Here is a 21,211-nt window from a genome sequence, read left to right as displayed (position 1 = left end):
CGTGATTTGCGAGGGCACACAACAGAATTGTACCGAAACTTTATTGTGAAATGACTGGGACGGAATAACACTTGTCCTAGGAGTCTTGAACGTAAACTTTAAAGGAGAATGAAACCCTTGAAACCAACTGAATCCATATCAAAGAGAAAAATCAAAGAAACATATTGTTGAAAGTTTGAGGAAGATTGAATGAATAACAAGAAAGTTATGAGCATTTGAATATTGAGATCACTAGTGCCATGTAGATCCTCCCATCGGCAATGCGACCAAGATCTGTGATATCACACACGTACAACTCCCTCATTACTTTAGTATTTATTTCACTTATATTCTCACTTTTATAGAGTCTATCACAAGGTGAGGTGTTCTCTTTATGAGATGACAAGTACAGAGGTTTCACAACATTATATCATTGATGAATCGTTTGTCTTATGATTAGAATGAGCAAAAAGAGATGTTTTGGGGTATATTTTCAGTGTCCAAATGGGAGAGTTGTACGTGTGTGACATCACAGATCTTGGTCGCATTGCCGATTGGAGGATCTCCATATCATTAGTGATCTCGACATTCAAATGCTCATAACTCTTTTATTGCTAGTCCTATTTTAATCAAAGTTTTGTTGATCTTATTCTTTGATTTTTCTGCTTTCACAAAAGCCAACTTGCTCCAAGAGTTTCATTCTCCTTTAATGTTGACCTCAAAATGAACTTTGACCACACCATGTGACCTCCCAACACAATAACATGCAGGTCCCCTAAGTACATCTACGATCCAAGTTTGGATGAAAAGTGATTTACGGTTGCAGAGTTATGTGTCATAAGAGTCTTGCACGTAAACTTTAACGCTGACCTGAAAATTACCTTTGACCATACCATGTGACCTCCGACTTCAGCATAACATGCAGGTCCCCTAAGTCCATCTACCATCCAAGTTTGGTCGAAAAGTGACTTAGGGTTGCGGAGTTACATGTAGGTGTCATAAGAGTCTTGCATGTAACTTTAACGTTGACCTGAAAATGACCTTTGACCTTACCATGTGACCTCCCACTGCAGCATTACATGCAGGTCCCCTGAGTCCATCTACCATTTAAGTTTGGTTGAAAAGTGACTTACGGTTGCGGAGTTAGGTGTCATAAGGTTTGTGACAGACGGACGACATTTGGGTCCCTAAGTCTCGCCTTCACCTCTGGTGGGTGAGACAAAAATGTTACTAATCATCTGAAATATTTAAATATAGTCCATGATGCTCTCTGACAAATTTTAACTTCTCAAATCCTTGCATCTGAATGACTCAGAACAAATCATAAAACACTCCCTAGTAAACTTTACTGACAAGTTTCATACCTAGTCTGCTGTGCAAACCCTGTCACTCGAGTTATTGGGTCTGAATGCACAGCCTACAATGGCTAGTGTACAGAACAGCAAGTTTTTTTATGTGTTAGTCTTGTGTGAAGACCTACTTGTTGATCAAAGTTTCAATCAGGGCCTGTTCCTACATGTACAGATTATTTCATACCTTCTTTGGTTGTCACTCTGTACTTGGGTTGCCAGGAGACCAAATATTGTATAACAACCGAACTGAGTGAGAGTTAGATACCAGCCAAACGACTTGAACTCCTCAAAGCTGAAGATTAATTCCTACATGTAAGAAAAAAAAAGAGAATGATTAGATTGTTTCAGCATCATTATGAAAGCTACATACATGTACATGTATGGGTACGAGATTTGTTCTTTCAATTCAATTTCTCAGGTCAATGTGACATGCATTGTACAGTAAGTAAATGTAATGTTGATGAGCTTCTAATTCTAAACCTTGTATCTCAAAATGTTTGTCTTTAAATGGAGGCAGCTAAGAATTTTTTTTGGAAAATATCGCAACACTGGCAACCACGCAATTTTTTTTTTTTTTCCGGGGGCTACTTTTCTCAACTCGCTGTCTAAATCTTCAACGAGGGAATAATGATGTGATAAATGGGGACTTAAAGGGCTCTTTTGAACATTTCGGGGGCTAAATCACCCCCAGCCCCCATCTGATATTGTTTTTTCCCCTGATGGGCAACCTCGTTTTATAATAGTCAGTAGATGAGTCGGTGACAGGAGCTGTAGAGCAGGAGCAGGAGTAACTCTATGGAAATCCATCAGTGTCATAATTTTTTCTACAGGAAATTTGCAAATTGTCCTTTGTAAACAAAGGAGATCACACTAAATAGTCAAGAAATCAATGAATTTATGGATATACATTCATATTTAAAATAAACATGCATTTTATATGTTGACTTTGCTGGCTTTCCACAGTTGCGATTGATTGGATCAATCGCAACTCTTTGTTAGACAGGGCCCAAGACATTACATTATGTACCGTATTTCAACGGAGGCTTCAATGAATTTCATATCCTACCAGGTACCCACTTCAGCACCTGGGTGGAGAGTGGCAAAGTGTGGATTAATGCCTTACCAAAGAACACAAGGCTGTGGTGATATATACATGTACATGCTCTTGTATGCATGCATGTGCACGCACATACATGCTTCCTTAACTCTTTGTGCGCTGGACTATGAACCCATCTGTACTGAATTATTTTCAGGGAGGGAAACAATGCATTGTTTGTTGAGTGTGAAATGCGAAGTTCGCACGGCACCGAGTGTGCATTGGTGCGAAGTACGCGTGGAAAGGGTTAAATAACTAAATTGTCATTCAAGGTAGGGAGGGGTGATTTTTTTTTTACATTCCAGGGGGTCGATAGTCCTCAGGCCTGGTAAACATTTTTTTCACTGCATACTACCAGGACAATGAGGAAAGAGGCGATACATTGAACGCTGCAGGAGTAATTTTACACAAAAAAGGTTTATGAGCCAACAGGAAAGGGGATAGATTGGTATATATTCCTTTTCATTGCATACTACTACGACACTGAGGAAAAGGGCATGCTCAGAACGCTGCAGGAGTGATTTTTTTCTTGAAAAGGTGTTATGAATAATGGAGACAATACATACAGTATGTACATGTATCATACAACGTGGACCTTGTTGGATGATATCCCCAGGGATGCTATTTGCTATTGTTCATGGTAAAGCGCAGAACAATTCATTTCTATAAAATGGCAAATGACAGAGATGTACATGTATTGCCTTGTTGAGGTAAATATTATTACACAGTGAGAAATCGCATGCCTCAAAGCTCATGACTGCCAATGCATATAAAAACATGATCCTGGATTTCAAGGGCCGCAGTTGCAGACTGCAATTTAGAATATATGGATTAATAAATTTAAACAAGTGGAATGCCTCTGGCCGTCTCACCTGCATCACGCGATTCAATATAGCAGCAGTGCTGATTTTGAAAACTACTATAACTCGCACAAGATGTTCAGTGATACTTGGTTACTCTTATTTCCACGTTTTATGAACTAGACCAATACACTTATAGAGATATGATGGCAATTCAACAAATACCCCCAACGTGGCCAAAGTTCTTTGACCTTACATGACCTTTGACCTTGATCATGTGACCTGAAACTCGCACAGGATGTTCAGTGATACTTGATTACTATTATGTCCAAGTTTTATGAACTAGACCAAAACACTTTCAAATTTATGGCTGTAATTCAACAAATACCCCAATTTGGCCAAAGTTCATTGACCCTAAATGACCTTTGACCTTGATCATGTGACCTGAAACTTGCACAGGATGTTCAGTAATACTTTATTACTATTATGTTTAAGTTTCATGAATCAGATCCATAAACTTTCAAAGTTATGATGGTAATTCAACAGATACCCCCAATTCGGCCAAAGTTCATTGACCCTAAATGACCTTTGACCTTGGTCATGTGATGTGAAACTCAAGCAGGATGTTCAGTGATACTTGATTAACCTTATGTATAAGTTTCATGAACTAGGTCCATATATTTTCTAAGTTATGATGACATTTCAAAAACTTAACCTTAGGTTAAGATTTTGATGTTGATTCCCCCAACATGGTCTAAGTTCATTGACCCTAAATGACCTTTGACCTTGGTCATGTGACATGAAACTCAGGCAGGATGTTCAGTAATACTTGATTAACCTTATGGCCAAGTTTCATGAACTAGGTCCATATACTTTCTAAGTTATGCTGTCATTTCAAAAACTTAACCTCAGGTTAAGATTTGGTGTTGACGCCGCCGCCGCCGCCGCCGTCGGAAAAGCGGCGCCTATAGTCTCACTCTGCTATGCAGGTGAGACAAAAAATGGTGGTTGCCAAATGTGACGTACGTTTATATTGTATTAGATCAAGCTATGTATACATATGCTTGGAATTTTTCTTTTATTAACCATTATTGAGGTAGCTTTAGTGTTTTCTTCCTTGAGGGGACACTTGCAGTATCTCTTTGATTACATGTACTTGCAATTACATTTGAAAATCTAAAGTAAAGCCAAGATATACCGAAAAATTGCCATATCCAGTGTTGTATTCATGGAATGCTATTCCTAAATAAAAGATCTTCTACTTGTAAAGCTAATCATTACACACTTTCAACTAGCAAATTGGCAATGCAATGAAAGCAACTACATGTAATCACTGCTAAAAATGCAAATTTGCAATTTTTCATCAAAATTTCTGTTCTATTATCATTTATACCCATACGTACATCCATTTGTAAGAATACTGTAGATTATTTTTTAAAATGTCAATTTCTGATATTTCAAACAATTCTTCATGTAGGAGCAAAGAAAGATTAATGTTAAGCTGGTGAAAGCTGTAAGCCATACATGTACATGTATAAAGTACAAATTCGAAATTTTCCATTTCTAACAACCATTTCAGTTTGGTTTCCCTAATCATGGTGCAAATTTCAAGAGGAACAAAAACAAAGTTCAGAGGTCTGTCTTGAAGTTTGGTCAACCATGGACCTTTGTAATAGATCCATGGATCAACAGACTGAGAATAAATTCACTTTTACAAATAGCTAAAAAAAAAAGAAATCCTTTACCTGACAATAACCATAGATGAGGAAAAAGAAGAAAATTGAACCCATAAGGAAGAAAAACTGGGCACTGGTCGACCAAGTTGATATAGGAAGTCCAACGACATAAAACACATCACGCTGGTTGCCGGAATCCTTCGCCCCTTTGGCATCATCTGCAAAACCCCCAACGTTCACAGAATGCTTTCCATTCGTCACTATCGAGCTCGGGGTCCCCTTGAGGGGCGGACCGGGGGGCTGCGTCCCCTGGGGGGTGGTGGAAGGGGGCAGCTCCATGAGATAGGTGGCTGCCTCGCGGTACTTGAAGCTGTCGTTGAGCTTGGACGATGACGTCTGGCGTGTTGTGAGAGCCCTGTTTGCTGGGACACGTCCAACCAGCCGGGGCTTGTGAGGGTTCGACATGCCTGGGTGAAGATGAAAGGGTACCAGTTAAAAAGCCACTGAAGAGCTGTCATCCCCGGAGTTATTGTTATTCAGGGTAAATAAAACCTTGTCTCACTTTTAATACAAAGAATGCTCTATGTGCAGGAACACATGCTTGTATGCATGGATATATTCCATGTTATAGAAAACAGGATTCATTCAAAAGGAGGTTAAAGATAAGGCCTTTTCACAATGGAATTACATATTGAATAGTCAAGGAATATCTTACAAAGCAATTCCTAGAATGACATTTTTCAATCTCAGAATAGCATTGCAAACATACAGTAGGCCCTAATAGCTTATCACTCCCACTTGCTTGAAATGACATGCTTATGGCATAATTTAGAACACTGACATACCTACGTACGTACATGCACATACATGTACGGGTGATCTTAATAATTTGGTGCAATTGTTTCAAATGTAGATTTACATTACAGCCAAACTTGAATAAAATAATAGGTTGGGACTGATAAAACACATTATTACTTGATGAAGGATGGAGGAGGGGGTAGGGTGTCCGGACACATTTCACATAAATTTCAAAGCCTTCTTTGGATAAACACCGAGAGTATGAATATTACACCAAAAATATGAAAAATACTTGTTGTAGTTGTAATCATCTTCTATTTTTTAATGCTGAACACTTTGTAACAAATATTGACATAACTTTGCTTGTTATTTTTTTCCAAATGGCTGTTTAAAATTGATTGTCCAGACACACAACATAGCTCTGGGTATACATGTAAACCAAATATTCAACTTGAATAAACAGACATGTAGATACTGAAAGGGGGTATTTTTCAGGAAACAATCAATGCACTTCATCAATGGAAGGCCTGGATTCACTCATTCATCATTCCATGCTCTCTCTCTATGAATTTGCCAACCATATTAATAAAGAATGCAGATGAAGAAACCTCAAGAATCAACCTTGTTTATGCACTGAACAAGAGAAAGCCTGAAATAAGCTGCCCAGCTGATCCTATAAACAGGGAAATGTTACATAACTGAGTAAATAATACAAGTAAACAGAAACTTAATAAATTCTCCTGGTATGAATGATACTGATACAGCTCAATGAAAAGTAAAGGTAAGAAAGGACCATAAAATCGCAAAACATAAAGATTTTTTTCAAATACAGTAAACAACACTCTCTAGCTTTTTCTTTGACAATTATAAGGAATTGTTGGCATGACAGAAATCAAGTAAGTTTACTGGAGTAAAAAGAGACAGGTACAGTACTTGTAGGCGAGGATCACGATTCTGGGGGGGGGAGGAGAGGGCTTCTTCAGTTTCTTCCCAATTTGAAGGGACAGCTATTATCATTTCTTTTCTTTAATTTTTGTCATTCTTACCAGAGGACTCTGTACAGATGGACACTGGAAATATGGGGAAAGTTATCCATTTTTAATAGTCTCCCTCAACCTTTACACTTGTTTTGTATCGGGGAATTTTTTTTTGTCACTCTTACCACAGGACTCTGTACAGATGGACACTGGAAAGATGGGGAAAGTAATCCATTTTTAATAGTCTCCCTCAACCTTTACACTTGGTTTGTATCGGGGAATTTTGGGGCAATGTATTTTGTACTTTAATTGAAGCGATTCCTTTAATATAGTCAAGAAACTTACAAAAAGTTTTATGAAAGACCCCCACTCCCCCAAACCCTCCCCCTGTATAAAGCAAGAACAGACTACCGGTACTGTATAGATCTGTGTTGTGGTCTTATTGACTCATCTTAACCTATTAGTATGATAATACAGAAAATAAATTAGCCATTAATATCGAGAAACTAAAATGTTAGAGGGTAAAGCAACCTGTTTTGCTACTTTACCAAGTTCCTAGCTGTCCCGATTTGCACTCTAATTGAGACCGTGGTCTTAATCGTGGAGTAAGAGATCGTATGAGAACTTATCAGGGGCCCGTTGCAGAAAGAGTTGCAATCAATCGCAACTCTAAAAATCATGCGCAACTTGCTTTTCAACCAATCAACAACGCGCATTTGGGACTTGCAATTGATTTTTTTGACTTGCGTTTAAACAAAACTCTTTCTGCAACGGACGCCAGATCTTGAGTTGTGGCAATAATTGTGATTGTAACAAAATATTTGGATGGCTCCAAAATTTTGAGCTATGAAAGGCCAATCGTAACTGACCGCACAACAGTGGGAACAAGCAGTGAAATAGTGTGTTATCATTCAAGTGGGCTTACTATTGATCAGTATGTTACATTGCGAATTAAGAACCAGGCCAAATTTGAGTAGTTGAGGACGGTACAATACAAGACTGTTGGTTGTATTGGCTTTAGGTTTGCAGGCAACATAATCATTTGACTCTACTGTCAAAGAGCAAAAACATTACATAATGTTACACTTTCAAGAACCCCTCCATACAAAGCAATCTGGTGTACAGAAACCAATCAACAGTTTCTTCACAATCATACTAAAACTTCTGAAATCTTCAGAGCAAATAGAGACCTAAAAAGAAGAGTAGACACATTTTTTTTGCCAACACAATACACTGTCTGTGGTTTATAGACTCTACATTTTCCTGTTTTCTATAAAAACAGGCAAATTTTTAGTGCTTCGAAGAAAACCATCCCTTTTAAACAGCATACTTATGCCATCCATGAAAAACTAAGTTAAAAACTGCAAAATGTAGATATACATTTGGGGAATAATCAGGGGCACCAAAATTTAATTCAAACAATTTAAATGTTTAAATTCTTAATCAACAGCTTTATATCATTTATCATTATCCCCTTAACGAGAAGACTCTTTGGTCAATTCCTTTATTAAATGTCTTTTCCTATGTAGATCTTGCACATGTATGGTGGTGTGACCTTAATTCGCGCGTTACCTAATTTTGCGCACGGTCAAATATCTCAATATCTAATCAAAATCTTGAAAAACTTATATCATCAACAGAAAAAGCGACCCAAAATTACCTAGCATGGACATTTTTTGAAGGTAGGGCCTCAGTTTGTGAAAATAAGGCAAAACATCGGCAAATTTTGTTACCTGTTGCGCCCGCTCTGAGAAAATCCGAACTTCTCTACAAGCATAAAGAAATCGCCAGTTTGCAAGCAGAGGTTTCAAAAGAAGTAAAATGTGATACCAACCAAATTTATGGCATTTTAACTTCCATCTGATACGATTACCTTACCTTTATCTGCTTGATTTCTTTTCTAAATCTTTGCAAAACGATCGTGCGCAAATTAATTCTACACTTTTTAATGATACTTTTTCAGCCGAGCACGCACTAGTTGATCATCATGGAATTTTTAGATCACGATACCAGTGAAACCCTTGACCTACTTTATAATTCCGTAATTTGACTTTGGGATCTTGCCTTCCGTCTGGTATTTATGATTTTGATTAATTTTGTGTGAACTGTGAGAAATTCTTAATTGAAAATCAACTTCATGATAATCTTTAAAATGTGCGCAAATTATGGTCACCCCATCATACTTCAAAATTGAATTAGGAAAACATTTTCAATGTTGGAGTCTAATTCTTAAAGTGCTTCGAATTAAAAGTTGTCTTCAAATGATTTCAAAGTAAAATACTAATTTCTTATTTTGGTTCGAATTCAAAGTTCAAACAACATGTACAGTGTATAAGTTTAAATTCTGAGTTCTTAGAGTGCTTTGAATTAAAAGTTACATCTTCAAACGATTTCAATATTGAATTCATAATTCTTAAAGCCCTTCAAATTTTCTAAATGTGCAAGAGCTTAAAAAAAAATTATCACTGCCTATATGTATACTGTATCCTCTCAAAAATTCATCTACATGTAGCTTCTTTCACTAATATTTGGTAAAGGTTCTTTATTCTTTAAAGGCAGAAAAATGTTGATTTGAATTTAAATAGAGAAAAATCAAACAAGTATAACGCTTAAAATTCAATCAAAATCGGATGTAAAGTAAGAAAGTTAGGACATTTTAAAGTTTCGCTTATTTTTCACAAACAGTTGCACATATGCACAACTCAGTGACATGCAAATGAGAGTCAATGATGTCCATCACTATATTTTATTGTTTGAATTATAAATAAAATATTTCAATTTTTACCAATTTGACATCAAGGACCAACTTAACTGAGCCATAAAATATTACAATGGTATTAAATGCCATATGTACAGGGAGAAATAAAACTTTGTTTCACAGGACAATGAGGAGAAAATTAGAATATTTCATATTTCATATAATAAAATACAAAAGAAATAGTGAGTGATGTCATCAGTCCCCTCATTTGCATACCGACCAGGATGTGCATATAACTGTTTTGTGAAAATAAGCGAAACTTAAAAATGTCATAACTTTGTTATTTTACATCCGATTTTGATGAAATTTTCAGTGTTATGCTTGTTGGATTTCTCTCTTTTTATTCAAATCATTTTTTTTGGTAGGTGAACTTGTCCTTTAAGTATTTTGTTAGTTCTATAATGCCATTCGAATATTAGAAAAAGTGGTGACTGATAATTACCAATTTCAATACATTTTTTTTTTTTTGGGGGGGGGGAATTTGCATATATATAATCATCATACGATTTACATTTATTACGCTCCCCCTTTTAGTAATGCTTTGAATGAGAGCCCTACAAACATTTAATTTTAAAATCAAGCGAAGGCATCTCGGAATGTGAGAAATATTGTAACCTGATTTTTTTTTCCCCCTTGAATCTTTTAAAGAGCTTTTATAATAATATATTTCTAAAAAAATTGTCATGACCAATTCAATTTTATATCCCAGGATAGGTTTCAGAATTCAGATAGCATCTTTCACATAATATATTTTTTAATGATACATAACCCTTCATTAAAAATATCTGAATAGTAATTCAAACTTTGCAAATGAATATTTTTGGTAGATTGAACAATATTATATAATAGAGGCTTTAAAATAGATTTTCAATTGTTATCATCATCACAGATCTAGATCTAGTGAGTTTAGGCAAATATTGCAAACATTGTGAAATAATAAAATCAGAATGAAAACTTAAAGCATTGGGCTAAAACATTTTGAGTAGTATTTGATGAGAAAATTATTCATTTCCCTACAGATACATAATGCATCAATTATTTGCCTATTATTATTGAGCAATCTTCTAAATGTACAAGAAATATTTTTCAAATGAATAGTATTGACTATTGCTACTTGCAGAGGCATTATAGAGGTCATTAGGTTAAACACAATGCACGCTTGTAAATACTACTGGAAATTATGATAAATATGGTTGAAGTAGAAAAACACACTCCTTGTCACAGAGGGCGCTATTTAACTTATCTAAAACTCAGCAATTGATACAACAGATCTGGCCAAATTTAGTTTGATGGTAGACAATACAGGTACGGTACTTTTTGGTATAGAACCATAGGCGGCGGAAGCGGGGGGACGATCCCCCCCCTAAATTAATTTTTTTGTCGGCCCCCCTAAAATTTTGGTTGACATATAAACTTTTTTTTGGCTTGTCAAAAAATGTTGGTGGTCCCTCCGGCCCGCTTTGCGGCCGAAGCCCAAAGCTCGTCCATGTAAAATAGGCAGAGGATACTCTCCAAAAATGGGGTAGAATGAGTTCGCAATAGCATCCCAAATAAAAGGGGAAAAATAAATTATGCACTTACCTCGATTATATAGATGAAGGTCTATCATGACACAGAATCCTGATATCCGAGGCACAAAACTGGACCCTCAAAAAAAGGAATAGTTCTGTTTCGTTTGTTCTCCTTCTTTCAAAATTGAAAACAAAATGGCCGATCTATACCGAGAATGAACACGACATGGAGGTCTAACTTTTCCTCTTTTTTTAGTGTCCAGTTCGTGCCTCGATGTCAGGATTTTGTGTCACGATAGACCTTCATCCATATTATAATCGAGGTAAGTGCATAAATCATTTTTTCCCCTTTTATTTCAAGTGCTACTAGTGCGACACCATTCTAACCCATTTTGGACAGTACCCATGTCTGCCTAGTATTACACTGACAACTCCTGGGCTCCCTGTGATAAAAATAGTGTGACTTTAATTTGCGCACGATCGTTTTGCAAAGCTTTAGTTTAGAAAAGAAATCAAGCAGACAAAGTCAAACTAATTATCAGATGGAGGTTAAAATGCCATAAATTCAGTTAGTATCACTTTTTACTTATTTGAAGACCTCAGGCTCTGCCTCTGCTTGCAAACTGGCGATTTCTTGATCAAGTTGATGCTTGTCGAGAAGATTGGATATTCTCGGAGTGGACGAAAATGTTTTGCCAATATTTTCACAATTTGAGACCTTCCTTACAGTTGCCTTAGCCTATAAAAGTTAGGCTTGGAGAGTCCTTACCTTCAAGAAAATTACCATACTGTGACTGAGTGTGACCTTGTCAGTGTCAGCCTGTGCAGCTGTGTCTGTGACTGTGACTGAGTGTGACTGTGTTAATTGTGGTCGTTTTTTTTCTGTTGGTGATAGCAGTTTTTCAAGATATTATTTAGATAAAGAGATATTCGACCGTGCGCAAAATTAGGTAACGCGCCACAAAATTCACACCACAATAAATAGATCTACCTAGCTTACTTAGTCTTCCTGGCCTGACGTGGCAGTTTGCTACCTCCACATTCTAAGCCTATCCCCTCCCGGACTTTCGGGGAACAAGAACGACAACGTCCCGATGGCGATTGCGCTCTCGGCTTACCTTTAATTCATACCAGTAACCAGTCTCTAAATCACCATACTACAACACTCATGCAATTACACATGTTATGTTCAACACTATTAATTTACAGAACACCTATCACTTTCAATACAATAAAAACAAACTATCATTTTCACCCCTTACTCCTTTTTAGTCTGTCCTCGGGTTGTGCAGCTGCTCTCTTTCGATATCTCTGAGGGTTAGGGTTAGGAGAATCAGGGACAACTCGGACCACGGGACAACTCGGACCGCGGGCCGAGTTGTCCCACCCATTACGAGATTTTTTTTTCACAAATTTGCGTCTATTTTTCCGTCATTTCGAAATTTCTTGTAAAGATTTTCTAGAGATATGGTCTGATGGTAATGTTCTTCACTTTCTATTGCTTTTTTTTTCGCTGAAATTAAAAAAAAGTGTAATTTTAGGCGTTTTTCGACAGCTCGCGATTCCCATAGGCGCGCGTGTATTAACTGTGTCGGTGCTCGGCTCGGCCCCGCTCAACAACTGACTTGATTTTGTGATAATTTCTCGTCAAGTTACCACTTTTATCACAGAAGATGGACTTTCTTGTATTTCATTATCTCCATTTTCTCATCACAAGGATAAAATTTGGTGCATTTGCACGATTTTGTTAAAGTTTTTCACCTTTTCCCTCTGGTCGCAAGAAGCGAACAACCGATGAACGGTCCGCTGCTCTTCATCGCAATTCTACGTAGCTCGGCCGCCTAAACTGGCGGGGTGGGATTCAGCCCGAATCCCCAATGGAAGTGGGCGTGCACAGTCAAAGAGCTGAGCTTGACTGAGTGAGAGAGTGAACTAGAGCTTGAAGCGTGGCAGTGTCGTATAGGCTCTGCTTTTTTTTGTAAATATTTATATATATATTTTTATTTTTTCTATTTTTATTTTCCCTGGTGTAGAGCTTTAAGATTGTATACCCAGTTGTTGTGTGTCCGGACAGGTTGTGTGTCCGGACGATCAATTTTAGAAAGTCATTTGGAAAAAATTACAAGCGAAGTTTCATCAAATTTTAGTTTAAAAATTTAGAAAGTATTATAGAGAACAAAATAGAAGATGATTACAACTATTGAATTCATATTTTTAGTGTAATCTTATGACAAAAAAGAAGGCTTCAAAAATATAAAGTGTCCGGACACCCGATCCCCCATCCTAATAATTTAATATACTTCAATTTCTTGGACTGAGTGTGACTGTGGTGTGGATGTTTGAGTCGCACAAAAAATACTTTTACGTGGGTGGGGGCTCGGGGCGATTCACTCCTGCCCCCTAAATGTGAAAAAATAAATATTTGGGGTGTAGCTGTGTGGGCATGCCGGGCTGAGGGTAGCCATCAATAAAACTTGTTTTATTTGGGGGCTTAATTTGAAATTAAATTAATTATTATTTTTAATTTTTTACAGGATTTAAAACAAAATGATGTAATTTATTGTGCCCCTTTCCATTCCTCGTTTTTCCCTGATTTACTTTCTTTAATTTCATTTCTTGGTCTTAAGGGTGGATGTCAGGCTGCCGGGGTGGAATTCAGCCGGAATTGCCAATGGAAGTGGACGTACCTGCACAGTCGTGAGCTTGAAGACTGAAGCCTTGCCCTATACAGTTGTGAACATTTTTTTCAATCAAGTTTTAGGGCCACTCAGTGTTATTCCCATTTGAAATATAATCAGGGGCGGATCCAACATTTCCCTACAGGGCCAGGGGGGGCATTTTGTATAGGAATTTTTTGACAAAAGGTCTTCACTGCCAAATCATAGTAATTTGTTTCCCCCAGGAAAAATTTGACAAGCAAAGAAAAAAAAAAGGTTCTCAGTTGCCTTTTGAGTACCTCTCAAGGGGGAGGGGCCGAATGTGCAACCCCCCCCCCCCCTGATTCGCCACTGGAACTAATGTCCATTTCATTTAGTTTGTAATTTTTTACAGGAGGAAAGAATGGAGTAAGAAGTTTTGTGTTTTGTATTTTTACCAATTATTGTTTATTCAAAGTAAAATGTATTTAAGTTAGTATTGTTCCAAAATGCATCACTAATCTTAATTAACTTGTTTAAATTTAAAATGTAAGCCTGAATAATAATGAATTGTGAACTTTGAATAAATAGAAATATACATGTATATGTTATATTCTGTAAATTGTAATATTTTCAAATCATATTTTATCTCCATTCTTATCTAATCATTGTCTCCCTTTCTCATTATGTTCATCACTCTTCAATTAAATTTATATGCTATTACTGGTATAAAAAAAGCCAACAATACTAAAAACTGATACATCGATCAATAGAAAAAACAAAGAAAAAGAGGGAAAATACAAAGAAAATAATGACAGGTACATGGAGGGCCCAGGCCGGGGGTAACAGCAAATCATGCTTGTCTGGGTTTTAAAAACAGGAGAAGGGTGGTCAATACAATATTGCAAATAGAAACTATGAAGTGGGTTTTGTTTTTATCAAATAATATTTTCAGTTCCTTTGGAGTGATGTTGTTTTTGTTTTTCTTTAATAGAATATCACCCATTCTAGAAAACTGAACTTTTTTTAGGGGGCAGGAGTGAAATCGCCCCGAGCCCCATGCACCCACGTAAAAGTTTTTTTTTTGCGACTCAAACATCCACACCACAGTCACACTCAAAGTCAAAGAAATTGAAGCATATTAATTATTGCAACTTTAAACTCAGCTCTCTACACCAGGGAAACTCAATCTAAAAAAAAAATGTAAAAAAAAAAAAAAGGCCTAAAAATAATCAATTTGAAGTTAAAAATTAAGCCCCCAAATAAACATTTATTATTGATGGCTACCCTCAGCCCGGCATGCCCACACATCTACACTGCGAATATTTTTTCACATTTCGGGGGCAGGAGTGAATCGCCCCGAGCCCCCACCCACGTAAAAGTATTTTTTGTGCGACTCAAACATCCACACCACAGTCACACTCAGTCAAAGAAATTGAAGTATATTAAATTATTAGGATGGGGGATCGGGTGTCCGGACACTTTATATTTTTGAAGCCTTCTTTTTTGTCATAAGATTACACTAAAAATATGAATTCAATAGTTGTAATCATCTTCTATTTTGTTCTCTATAATACTTTCTAAATTTTTAAACTAAAATTTGATGAAACTTCGCTTGTAATTTTTTCCAAATGACTTTCTAAAATTGATCGTCCGGACACACAACCTGTCCGGACACACAACAACTGGGTATACAATCTTAAAGCTCTACACCAGGGAAAATAAAAATAGAAAAAATAAAAATATATATATAAATATTTACAAAAAAAAGCAGAGCCTATACGACACTGCCACGCTTCAAGCTCTAGTTCACTCTCTCACTCAGTCAAGCTCAGCTCTTTGACTGTGCACGCCCACTTCCATTGGGGATTCGGGCTGAATCCCACCCCGCCAGTTTAGGCGGCCGAGCTACGTAGAATTGCGATGAAGAGCAGCGGACCGTTCATCGGTTGTTCGCTTCTTGCGACCAGAGGGAAAAGGTGAAAAACTTTAACAAAATCGTGCAAATGCACCAAATTTTATCCTTGTGATGAGAAAATGGAGATAATGAAATACAAGAAAGTCCATCTTCTGTGATAAAAGTGGTAACTTGACGAGAAATTATCACAAAATCAAGTCAGTTGTTGAGCGGGGCCGAGCCGAGCACCGACACAGTTAATACACGCGCGCCTATGGGAATCGCGAGCTGTCGAAAAACGCCTAAAATTACACCTTTTTTTAATTTCAGCGAAAAAAAAAGCAATAGAAAGTGAAGAACATTACCATCAGACCATATCTCTAGAAAATCTTTACAAGAAATTTCGAAATGACGGAAAAATAGACGCAGATTTGTGAAAAAAAAATCTCGTAATGGGTGGGACAACTCGGCCCGCGGTCCGAGATGTCCCGTGGTCCGAGTTGACCCGACCCCGGTTAGGACGCCATCTGCTGTCCTCTGTAAGAAATTTTATTTCTTTTCTTTATTAGTTCTCAATCTCAACACTCGTCGGATTGTTTCAGGCCAAGGGGTGCTAAATAATTTTGAAATGGAGGGAGGGAGGGCTGATTGTGCAAAATATCGTAATCATATAATCATTTACGGTTTGTTACCTTTACCTTGACGAATCCCCCCCCCCCCCCAGTTCAGAAGCCCCTGTAGGCCAAAACAATTAATTAAAGCCTTGTATTTTGGCCTATTCACTTTAAAATGAAATCACTGAATCATCTTTATTTTTAGGGTAGCAGTATTTTACAATAAATAACTTGAATCTGTTTTCCTTTATACTAGGCCTATATTGATAATGCATGAAGCATGTTATCCACCGGGGAGGGGGATAGTGCGTGGCCCCAAATCGAACACCAGAGGCTTGATAAATACATGGTCCTTTGCGAATGGGGGTGCATGCTTTTTTAACTGGATCTTAAACGGGTACTCCAGCCTGATGATAATAATATGATTTGAACAGATGGAGAAAAATCAGACAAACGAAATACTGAAAAATTGACAAAAATTGGACAAGATATAACAAAGTTATGACATCTTAAAGTTTTGCATTATTCTGGTGAAACAGATCTAGGCTTCAGTGTCTTCATGATTATGAACAAATTCATGATGTCATATCCTTACTTGTTCTTATGTATTTTATTATAATATGAAATTGGGTTTAATCAATTTTTTTTCATTCAAGAACTAAAAAAGTTGGATTGATTGCCTTTTCCTTTTATCTCCATCATTTCTCTTAGCTGGCAAGTGTGAAACTACATAGGCTATTATGCATATATAGGGCCTACTATCCCCCCATAAAAAACGGTCAAACACATCGATTGCAAATAGTTTGAATTTCCGGGTAACCCCCATCAATATATTTTATATTAAAATAACAAAAATCTTGATCATAATTTATATGACGGTGCTACATGGCCCATCGCTTTGCCTTGAAGGGGACATTCACCGACCCTGATAAAAAGTTAATTAAAAAAAAAGCAGTATAAAAAAAAATATGGTGTATATGAGGAAAATCCACACCAAAAGTTAATAGAATTTTAATTTTTTTTATCAGTGACGTCATATGCAAGCAGTTTTCCCACATATCGTATGGTAAACTCAATGAAATGTAATTTTCTCAAAATACTGAAAATGATTTTTATTTACAGCGTATCAATAAAAACATCATTTCACACATGGCTCCTCAAAGAATAAAAAATCACGATTCAACAGCCATTTGAGATTTATGCATTTTACAAGTGGCCTATATTGCATTATAACATGGGCAGTTGCTCGTTTATGACGTCACAAATCAAAAACCTAAATTTCTTATAACTTTCTTTATCCTTAATTGATTTTCTTCAAACCTCCACCAATATTTTCTATTTTTCTGCTATTTTTACAACAAACATTTTGTCATCAGTTGCAGGGAAACTTTCCCTTTAAAGGGAGAGTTCACCCTGACAAAGAGTTTATTGTAAAACACACTGGTGGATCCGGGGGGGGCACGGGGGGAAGCGCGAGCTGAAATTTTTGATTTACTGACCAGAAAAGGAACATTTCAAAGACTGATTTAGACGGTGACACATGAAGAGGATACGGGCTACTTATCTCACCAATCAAATAATGTGAGCGCGAAACGCGAGCTGAAAATTTGTGATATTCTAACCAGAACTGGACATTCTACGCTCACTATTTCTTTGTTTTTTATTGTTTGAATTATACAATATTTCATTTTTTTGCAGATTTGACAATAAGGGCCAACTTGACTGAACCATATAGTATTAAACAATGCTTATTCGGGGAGGAATTAATTGCTGTTTCACTTGACAATGAGGAGAAAATTAGAATATTTCATATTTCGTATATAATAAAATACAAAAGAAATAGTGAGTGGATGACGTCATCAGTCTCATCATTAGCATACCGACCAGAATGTGCATATAACTGTTTTGTGAAATTAAGCGAAATTTAAAAATATAACTTACTTATTTTACATCTGATTTTGATAACATTTTCAGTGTTATGCTTGTTGATTTTTTTTCCCTCTTTATTCAAATCAACTTTTGTTGGAGTGGACTTGTCCTTTAAACAATAATTGGTTCGAGCGCAAAACACGAGCCAAAAATGTGTGATATTCCATCCTGAAAGCTGGACTCCTTAATTCTAAGCATTTTTGTATGAACAGGATGAGTATCTTACTAAACAATAAAAATTATAGATCAGGGGTCGGGGGGCAGGAGCAAACATTTTCCCGGTCATAACATGGTATGAACAGGATTTTTTTATGATTGTGCCCCAAGCATTAGGAGGGGGCACACTGGGGGCACCGTACTATTGTGCGCCCAGCAAAAAGTAGCTTAATATAAGTCCAGAGAGAGCGAAGCGAGAGAGAAAAAAATCACCTTTTTATGAGAATCTAACTTTGAGAATGATTTTTGACATGGAATTCAGGAAATAACATCATATCTTACATCTTCCTTTCTTTTCTTTCATCTTTTTTTTTTCTCGAGTGGTAGAACTTTTGGGGGCCAGTGCTATGCAGATCGGGTCCGGGGCAATGGCAGCACAAGGATTTTTAACCTAGGGGGAGGCAACAAACATTTGGGGGCAACACACAAATATTTTTACAACAAAACTATCATCATCTTGTAAAAGAACCTGGGGATTTCCCTTCTCTTTTCTGTGAATCTGCATTTAGACAAATTCACAATATATCGACTAAGCAATTTTATCGCACTTTTTTAAATATTCATAACTCCGAAACCTCCAAGGTGTTTACTCGTTTTAATCAACTTTACAACATCGATAGGCAACACTGGCGTAAATCCGTGTTGGTGGGTGGGGGGATGACTGAAATATTTTGGCTTTTTTTTGCAGTCATGTTTTTAGATATGCAAGGAATTGTCATTGATATGTCCACAGTGGCGTACCGTGGGTCACGGCATTGGGGAGGGGGCACCAGCAAAATGTTTGAATCACTGAGTGAGCGTGCTCAGTTGCCAGTTATACTGACCTAATAGAGAAATTTTCTGGACAATGTCATTAAACGGATATGCATCTCACTGATCAAATAATGCGAGCGCGAAGCGCGAGCTAAATTTTTTTTATATTCACACCTTAAAAGAGACATTATAATCAAATTTGTGTAATCATGATAGGTACCTGTCTCGCTAAACAATACGAGCGCGAAGCGCGAGCTGAAGTTTTCGTATATTTTGACCCCAAACAGCGAGATTTTGAGGAATATATTTTAGGAATCCATTAAGAGTATGCATATCTCACCATAGTCATCTAATGCGAGTGCCAAGCGCTTGCTGGCTTATAAGAATTACATCTGAACACATTAAACACTTTTTGTAGTCATTGCAATCATGATTATCATACGCATCTCACTAATCAAATATTGCGAGCGCGAAGCGCGAGCTGAAAATTTAGATAATTCAGACCTGAAGTGGGGCATTCTAAGGTTTCTTTGTAGGAATTAACTAGGACCATACGTAATTCAATATCCAAATGATGCGAGCGCGAAGCGCGAGCTGAAAATTTTTGATATTCAGATCAGAAGAAGGGACATTTTAAGGACTGATTTTAGGAAATTCATGAAGAGCAGACATATCTCACCAATCCACTAATGCGAACGTAATCACGGACAGGAAATGTTTCATATATAAGAAGACCTTAACATGGGGCAATCACTTTTTGAGTCATGAAAAGAAGCATAAATTATGTCACTACATAAAACAATGATAACTCAAGTGCTAGGAAATATATTTGGTTTATATTGACTTGAAAACGGGATGTTTCAGTACAACAGGATTATATATCTCGTTAACAGACAATACAAGCACCAGGGACAATGAAAACGTAGGCCCTTGGCAAATTATGTTTCATGAAGTTATGATAAAACTGTTTCTTATGTAATGTAACATAACATAATTATAATATAACATTATAATGAATAATACGCTTCTCTTCCTTTCTCCCTCTTTTCTCATTTTCCCCTTTTCCCCGTTTTTTTTTGGTCAGCTGATTGGGAGGGCACGTGCCCCCCATGCCCCCCCCCCGTAGTTACGCCACTGTATGTCCATATGGCAAATACCCCTCCAATATTATTATCTTTTTATCCCATGAGGGTTTAATGGTTTTATTAGAGATTACATTAAAAAAGAATTGACATTCCATCTTAATCCCTTCCCAAAGACCCCAACATTGATGAATTGGAAGAAACGGGAGTTTCTCTTCAATGTTATGATAAGGACATTGTATTTCGTTTGGAAATGGTGAACTGGCTCTTTATTTGCATTTTATGATTCAATAATATTGTTTTATTTGTTAAGCGGTATTTCAGGAAGAATTTTCACCAATAAAACAATTATCTCTTGTGATGTTTTTTTTCTTCATTTCTTTCGTAAAAAGTGGGGGGATGTTTGTACAGGCCATCCCCCCCCCCTCCTCGAAAAGTGGGGGAAGTATCCCCCATCCCCCCGGGATTTACGCCAGTGATAGGCAACAGACTTCCAAATTGTTTACTCTTCCATTACGAATCACTATTGACACAATACTTCGAATTACACATTATAAAACTTTAAATAACTTAATACCTACAAATGAATGGCTCACAAACATAGGAAAGAAAACCAATGCATTATGCTCTTTTTGCAATGCGACACCCGAGACATTGGATCATTTGTTTCTTGCATGCCCTAAAATAGCATCCTTTTGGAATGCGTTGCGTATGAGAGTGACTGATTTTAATCCTAATTATTTCCTTTCACGAGATACTATTTTATTTGGATTACTAGAACCATTAAGTCAATCCACCTTAGCATTTAATTTTCTAATTTACTTGGTAGGCCTAAACAATTCATTTTGAGATGTAAATACCAAGAGACTCTCTCTAGTTTGAAACAATTTAATTATTATCTTTTATCTTATAAATTTACTGAGGAAATTATTGCAAAAAAAGAAAAACAAACTAAATAAACACAATGTAAAATGGCAAAACATAAACAATTATTTTTCCATTGCATAAATTGTAACCACTGTAGATTAGTATTTTGTATTAATCGTCTTTTTGTGAGTTTGTTTTATCTTCTGTTCATGTTGTAGTGGTGTTTCTTATGTCATACTTTCGGTCATGTTAATACATTAAAATGTCATA

General features: G+C 36.7%; 1 protein-coding gene across 9 annotated transcripts in view; it reads right to left on the bottom strand.

The window, feature by feature from the left end:
* LOC129280966 (adenosine 3'-phospho 5'-phosphosulfate transporter 2-like) overlaps window positions 1-15,976 on the bottom strand; it is a 35,172-nt gene extending 19,196 nt beyond the window's left edge. The window contains exons 1-4 of one of the 9 annotated variants that reach the window (XM_064112667.1): window positions 15,846-15,976; window positions 12,210-12,258; window positions 4,973-5,370; window positions 1,516-1,637 (exon numbers count right to left, since the gene is read on the bottom strand). In XM_064112667.1, coding sequence (XP_063968737.1) covers window positions 1,516-1,637; window positions 4,973-5,370; window positions 12,210-12,258; window positions 15,846-15,848 — 572 coding nt within the window. In that variant the 5' untranslated portion in view covers window positions 15,849-15,976. Of the gene's footprint in view, window positions 1-1,515; window positions 1,638-4,972; window positions 5,371-11,716; window positions 11,806-12,065; window positions 12,259-12,708; window positions 12,877-15,794 lie in introns of those variants that run through there. The other 8 variants (XM_064112669.1, XM_064112670.1, XM_064112668.1 and 5 more) reach the window with 8 other exon arrangements.
* Window positions 15,977-21,211: the final 5,235 nt, after the last annotated feature.

Source organism: Lytechinus pictus, chromosome 17 (genome assembly GCF_037042905.1).
Source record: "Lytechinus pictus isolate F3 Inbred chromosome 17, Lp3.0, whole genome shotgun sequence".
NCBI classification, from domain to species: domain Eukaryota; kingdom Metazoa; phylum Echinodermata; class Echinoidea; order Temnopleuroida; family Toxopneustidae; genus Lytechinus; species Lytechinus pictus.
Note: the sequence above shows the minus strand (reverse complement) of the source record. Positions and strands in the feature narration are given on the sequence as shown.